Genomic DNA, 7,011 nt, shown 5'->3' with positions numbered 1-7,011 from the left:
TATTAAAAAAACATTACAATTTTTCAAATAACAAGAGTAGTCTTCATTTCCGTGGAGTTTGTTAATTTTTAAGAAAAAAATTTTATTTTAATTATAATAAAAAATATCTCTATATTTGATTTGTTAAATTTGTAATATAAAATATAACTTATAAGTTATATATAGCGCGAAAATGGTAGAGAAAAATAGAGAAGAAAAGAGAGGTAGATAAAAGAACGGAAGAATGAAGTTTATTAATTTTCACAATTAAAAAATTGTTTACTACAGACAGATTTACAGACAGATTTGGTCTATATCATAGACAGATTTTTGGTTACCGACGAAATTACCGACGGATTTTTACCAGTTACCGACGAATTTTTCCTCTGTAAATTCTCCATCCATTTCCCGTAGAGGTCAAACTTTCCGACGGATTTTCCGTCGGTAATTAGAGCCTTGAAAAACCACTCCAAACTCTAAATACAGACAGAAAATCCGTCTGTAAATCTATCTGTAAGATAAAATAGAATTTTTTTTAGATTTTTTAACTACAAAATAAACCTATTCTCATACAAAATAAATATAAATTTAATAAATACAAATTTTTATCTAATTTGTATTTGAATATTTATAATATTTCAAAAAATAAACAAATTCATCGTATTATCAAACTAAAGAAAAGTACTATAAACAAGCAAGTCAATATAATTCAAAATATAAACAAAATGTATTGATACATCAACTATAATCCTCAGTGTATTGTTCAACCGTACTAAATTTATCAGCTATAATTCATAACATTGTATTATATGAAAAAAATTACATTATGCAAATCTCTACAAGCCAATGAACCAGTAGCCCGCGCATGCTTTGAGTAATGTCGTGTTGCTTTATATCTCTTAATGCAATTGGAAAAGGGCTACACTTCTTGCCTGAAAATATTATTTCAAAGTACTGCATGTCAGTAAAAGTATACAATAGTGAAAAATACATGAAAAAATGTCAATAGTGAAAGTTATTCACTTTGTTATGGCACAAAAAACTCATTACTCAACATCCTAATGAAAATTATGTCAATTGAATGCATAAGGACTAACCATGATCAGTACAATATGAAAATGTTATGCTGTCAAATGTCTATGCAACTCGGTTTCTGCAACTCAGTTTCTGCCAACTAGTCAGTACTCAATGAATTCATGGTCATGGATCCACTCTAGCCTATATAGACTTAGTTTAGATTATATCAAACTGAAGGCAATTACAGCATAAAAAAATATATAAACAGACTATTAACATTGACCATTAATGCATTACTTACAACTTTCCCTATCTTCAGTGCATCCAAAGATCCCAGTCGTCCAAGGTTCATCTGCCGGAGGCGAATAGCTTTCGGGTAGCGGTTGTCTACATTCAGGGAATTAGCCTGTAAAATCTGTACTGTAGCATACACTAAAGGTGTATAAAACAATCTGCTCTTGTAGCTAACCACTATCAGAATTAGCCTAAATATAAAAGAGAAAACAACAAATGAAACAGACAAGAGTGTTGAGGAGTCTTTTAAATACAAAGCCAGCATGACTTCTCTTCTTGTCTTGGGAAATACTTTCCTGCAGGAACTCATTCAAATCTCATTTGTACATAAAAGAAAACAGTTTGTATCTGTGCATAGATACTGTTTCATGACTTAAACATGCAGTAATTGCTGTCCATGACTTAATTGGAATGCTGCCACACTTCTGCACCTCGATGAAAAATTCTTTAGTATTTTATGACATTCCATAATCATAAGAAAATAAAAAGAAACAAGATTTATTACCACATATAATTTTGGCGCGAAGTTTAGCATCCAATAAGATGTTGCTGGCTTTTATATCTCTTTGAATTATCCTAGTTTTTGAATTCTCATGCAGGTAAACCAATCCTTCAGCTGTCCCAATGATAGTGTCATATCTCTTCTCCCAGTTTAGTTCTCTTCCCTTGACTCTATCTAAAACAAGAGATTGGGTAATATTAGCCTTTCATCAGGTACAAAATAAGTTTCTCACAACATTAGAATAGTAACACCAATTCATCATGATATGCAATAATTGAGACAGATGGTTCAAGAAATGAGCATTGTGAGAGGCTTTTGAGGGAACAGATGGTTCAAGAAAGAGCAGTGGAGGTTGCAAGGGGCAATTTAGAGCAGTACTATAGGATGATTAACCGAAACTATGGGGACTTTATGAAGCGTTACCTGCAGCAACACAGGATACATTCTGATCTTTTGTCTAATTTTGGGAAGGATGTTGAGAGACTTCGATCTGTTAAACTTCACCCTGCTTTACAAAAATTTAATCTTTTTAGTTGAAAACTATAAGCTAGTTTCACACTTGAACTACTGCTATGATTGACAATGAGATAAGAATAATGAAATAGAATCAAATGGAACATTTGGGATAAATAATCAGCATCACAATAAGGTTGTGGAAACCATCTCTCTTAGATAGATCTTGTTAAAAGTGCAACTGATTTCCCACCATTCAATTAGTTCTTGTTAAAATCTAAGTATAACAATAAACCATTAATAGAATAAATGATCATAAAACTTCTTTTCTTCTCCAATAGGAGTGAATCACAGAAATTCTCTTAAAACTGAAACTGAAGGGATCCAATAAAAACAAGGACAACAGACCTGTATCTCAATTCCAAACTCCACTACCTTTTGAAATAGCATATCTAGTCTGACTAGATTATTAGGCAATTCCTCCTACACAACATTTATCACAAGTTTCAAAGAGGCATTTAGCCAAGCGTGAAAACATTTTAGGCAAAACCTCACAAAAGAAATGAAGTGCAACTTAAGAATATAAAAATAAAAAGAACTTATGCTCCACAGCATATGAACGTGCAATAAGTTGAGTTTTAACTCCGAAAAGACATACTTTGGTCAGGATAGTAAATATACTCCAACAGGTAGGTCACCATATCATATTTCTGGCGAATCTCTCTAATCTGAAAGAAAAGTGGTAAAAATTAGAAGGTTTTATATATACAAAATGTTATATTCTTAATATAAACTCAATTCTAGATTTTTCTCAAGAAAAATGATGAGCATTAATGGAGAGCCTACTGCCAATTGCCATATGTTTTGGGAAAATTTGCATGCATAAGTACTAAAAATAAATGACTCCTAACGTTTTTCATATATATACAGAGAGACACGAGAGACACACACAATCTTGTTGGATAGTAACTAAGCTCTACACCAAACCATACAAATATCTATGCATTTATTATAGATTTAACTTAATATAAACAAAAAAGTATACGTATATAGTTTACAATATAGTACTTTATCATAAGTACAAATCATCATAATATAGTACTAGTACAAATACATATCACAAGAATAGAAATCATAAGTAGGTATGTTATCCGATATTGTTGGTATTCTTTAAGGGAGAGGGCCGGATCAAAGTGCTATTAATTAGACTAAAAAAAATAGCACTAAAAAAACTTGGCCACGTTCCACAATAATACCAGTGACATGTGGTATGGTCGAATTGTATAATTAATTACTATATATTATAGTATATATATATATATATATGATGTAAACAAAAACAAGGATACTTGTACTGATAATTATGAAACTTGGCATAGTGTATGAGGGATTTAGGGCCTGCAAGGTGAATCAAAAATTCCAACTCCAAAGGAATGAATGGTTAGAAAAAGCATCATCATCACAATATTGTTATCCTCAAAAGTTGTTGGTGGTGTAGTAGTATACAGAAACTCACCTGAGTGCACCTTATCTATCCCTCCATAGTAGAGGCCAAAATCCAGGTATACAGACAAGAAATAATAAAATAAAAGAAAAAAGAAAAAAAAAGCAAACATGATAAGCTTTGTCCTTTGGATACAGATAATATTTAGTTGCTTCAAACCTTACAAAAAAAATTCCAGGTGCATAGAGAATGCAAATCTCAAATGTGCTATACCTAAAGGCTTAGAAAATAATAGTCTCAGAGCAATAATAGAGAGAAGATTTTTCAGAAGGCTAGTTCTGCATTTTCTGGGTATTAACCATTTGATTTATAAAGCTTCTCTTGCTTTTGCTGCGCTAATTATGCCAGAAATGAAGGAACCTGAAGTTATAAGGTTTCTGTCTCTCTTCATATTGATTCTTAATTTCTTGTTTGTGTGAAATGACAAAAATTATTAATGTATTGTGATATGTGATTTATTGTTCTTTATGTGAAGCATCTAGGACTTTGAAGCTGCCTAGTGGAGTCATAATTCAAGGTAAATCAAAGCATACACAAACGGCTATAAAAGTAAAAGTAAAAGTGATGTATGTATAACTTACACACGGATCACACTATTATCATTGCTGCAAGTATCATGAAACCATGTACATGGATTGACAAGAGTGGAATCCCAGCTTTGAAGAACACCAGCAGGATCTGTCAATCTGTTCTTCAAAAAATTCAGGGCATCACCTATCATAGAAGCAATATTTAGGTGCAACATCCTTATTGTTAAATAAATTGGAGTAGAAAAATTTTCAGCTCAAATTCGGTCAGTCACAAATATGAACCAATTAGCCAAACAATGCTAAAAGAATAAACAACAAAGCAAATGGAATTAAACATTTTTTTTGTCTGCAAGAATAAAAGCACTTGTAGATTAATTTGTAGAAGCCTTGGTCTCTATGATTAGGATGTGATGATGATGTCAGAGACCCTTTAATACAGTTTCATAGTTGAGTCTTTTTTGTTAACCATGCTCATTTCAAATACATGTCTAATTGGAATGGACATAAAATACCCTACAGAAAAAGGACACAATGTCACAACTCACCTTCTGAATTAGCAGAAACCTTCAGCATCACGTCAAGCACCAGAATTGCACAAATGAGGAACTGTCCCATGAAGCACCATGAAGTCACTCGCTCCATGCAGCTCCAAAAGAACCTCATTCTCATGAGTCTCTCTTAGTACTAGATGATCTCCATGATGCCGCTTAAGCTCCAAAAGCAGCGTTGACCTCAGCAAACTAGCACTGAACCTTGAAGTTAAACCAAAAAAAAAAAAAAATAGAAATATCATCTCTCTTTGATCAACCAGTTTTTGTATAAAATAGCTCAAACTTAATGCGGGAAGCTACCAGTAATTAATGAATATAAAATAGTATAATGAGTTCATGTTATAAGTTAAGTTTACTTCATCACCAGTTTCAGCAAATCATGAATGCAGACTCGAATAGAAGGTCGATCATCAAATTACAGTGTAACAATTAAGATGAGTTAAGTGGCTAACCCAAACTAATACTGACAAAATATTGCAAACAATTATAATTCAGATTCAAACAAATCATAGTCCTCATTCAAAAGTTTGAATTAGAAACTAAAAAAGAAACTGAAAAAGCACATAGATCACAATAAGCAATGAGAAAGCACATCGATTACGATAAGCAAACAAAATCATATGAATTTTGAGTTGAAGTCTGGGAAAAATATAATGCTGCCATTACGAAGATCACCTTGAATTTAGATTGCTTGAGAATAGGAGCATCGCCAGTGGCTCTTAGATGAACAACCACTGCCACAAAACCAAAACCCTAGTTCACGCACCTTATCGGTTCGAACAGGGGGAAAGAGAGAGGTGGAACCGCGGCTGGTGGAACTGATTTTGGTCACCACGGAGCTAGGGCTTGCGCGAAGGTATGCGAGCCAGAACTGAGGGGGATAAAAGGAGAGAGAGAGGCACGGCGGTGGTGGAGCTTGAGCTTGCTTTGTTCTGCGAACGAGAAAGACACGGAGCTTGCTTTGTTTAAAAAAGAGGAGAAGAAGGAGAAGGTAGCTCCGGCGGTTAGGGTGGCCGGCGGTGGAGCTGTAGGTGAGGAATGGAGAAGAAGGAGCTCGTGCAACGGAGAGGAGAAGGAGCCCTGTTGACGGAGAGGGGAATGCTGGGTTTCTTTGATTTGCGTGGTGTGAATGGAGTTCGGGCAAACGCTAGGTTTAACTAAAAATTCTGGACGGAAAATTTTAAATTACAGATGAAAAATTTGTCGGTAATAATTTAATAAAATATAGTATTTTTGTTTATTTAATTATAGATAAATTTTTTGTCTGTAATCATTTTTCATAACAAAAATTAATTTTTTGATAGGATTATCGATGTATTTTTTTTGTTTGTAATTTATGCTAATTCATTTTTTTTTATTTTTCGACAAAATTTTTTTTTAAAATTCCGTCTGTATTTCTGTGGGATAAAATCTATCGAAAATATCCATCTGTAATAATTAGTTTTCTAGTAGTGTTTAGAAGAAAATATTTCATCTCAATTTTAATAAAAAAATATCATATAACATATTTTGGTTGTTAAATTAGTAATATAATATAATTATATTTCAATTTTGGTTGCAATTAGAGAATGTCATGTTGCATATTTTAATTGTCAAATTTATAATTAATTATTAATAATGATATATAATAGAGATTGAGTCACTAAAGAAATGAAAAAGGTAGAAAAAAAGAGGGAGAGAAAGAGAAAAAATTTTTATTTTGGAGAGAAATATTTTATTTCAAAATTTTAATTGCAATGATGAAATAATATGTGACACATTTTAGTTATAAAATTGATAATATAGAATAGATATAATAGATAGTTTGTATTATTTATTAAAACTGTCAGCCTTAAATATTTATAACATTAGCGAAAACTGTGAGCCTTAAATATTTACAACATACACGACTCGTTTTGATAACTCTAAAATAACCACAAATATCCATTACTTAGTTGAATAAGTATGAGAAGAAAATGCTCTCCAATTCTACCAGGTCCGAAAGTCAATGTGAGCTTATTGGGATCATAGCCATAAATATCATCCTTCAAAACTTTAAGAATGACGGTAAAAAGTCAATTTAGGCACCATCTTTTTCCATTATATATATATATAGATTGTGAGATGAGATCAAATATCTTAGTTTTTACATTGTTAAGCTACATCCATAGATGTAACCAGAAAAATTCAGGATAAAGACCC

The 7,011-nt window shown here is 32.2% G+C and overlaps 1 protein-coding gene across 22 annotated transcripts; it reads right to left on the bottom strand.

Moving 5' to 3' along the window:
• Window positions 1–664: 664 nt before the first annotated feature.
• Window positions 665–5,985, bottom strand: LOC107613539 (leucine-rich repeat protein 1-like). Of its 22 annotated transcripts, none has more exons than XM_088496969.1 (9): window positions 5,506–5,985; window positions 4,825–5,031; window positions 4,331–4,463; window positions 2,904–2,973; window positions 2,654–2,728; window positions 2,216–2,297; window positions 1,298–1,966; window positions 1,077–1,197; window positions 665–911 (listed from the first exon to the last, which is right to left on the bottom strand). In XM_088496969.1, exons 2-4 carry the CDS (start codon window positions 4,946–4,948, stop codon window positions 2,940–2,942), a joined length of 291 nt encoding a protein of 96 aa, XP_088353095.1. In that variant the 5' UTR covers window positions 4,949–5,031; window positions 5,506–5,985; the 3' UTR covers window positions 665–911; window positions 1,077–1,197; window positions 1,298–1,966; window positions 2,216–2,297; window positions 2,654–2,728; window positions 2,904–2,939. The 22 variants fall into 22 exon arrangements, with proteins under 22 accessions (XP_088353095.1, XP_088353096.1, XP_088353104.1 ...); XM_088496970.1 differs by having other exon boundaries at window positions 1,077–1,146; XM_088496978.1 differs by lacking the exon at window positions 1,077–1,197 and having other exon boundaries at window positions 1,298–1,383; window positions 1,796–1,966.
• Window positions 5,986–7,011: the final 1,026 nt, after the last annotated feature.

This window comes from Arachis ipaensis, chromosome B8, assembly GCF_059453495.1.
Source record: "Arachis ipaensis isolate K30076 ecotype BB chromosome B8, ASM5945349v1, whole genome shotgun sequence".
Taxonomy (NCBI): domain Eukaryota; kingdom Viridiplantae; phylum Streptophyta; class Magnoliopsida; order Fabales; family Fabaceae; genus Arachis; species Arachis ipaensis.
Note: the sequence above shows the minus strand (reverse complement) of the source record. Positions and strands in the feature narration are given on the sequence as shown.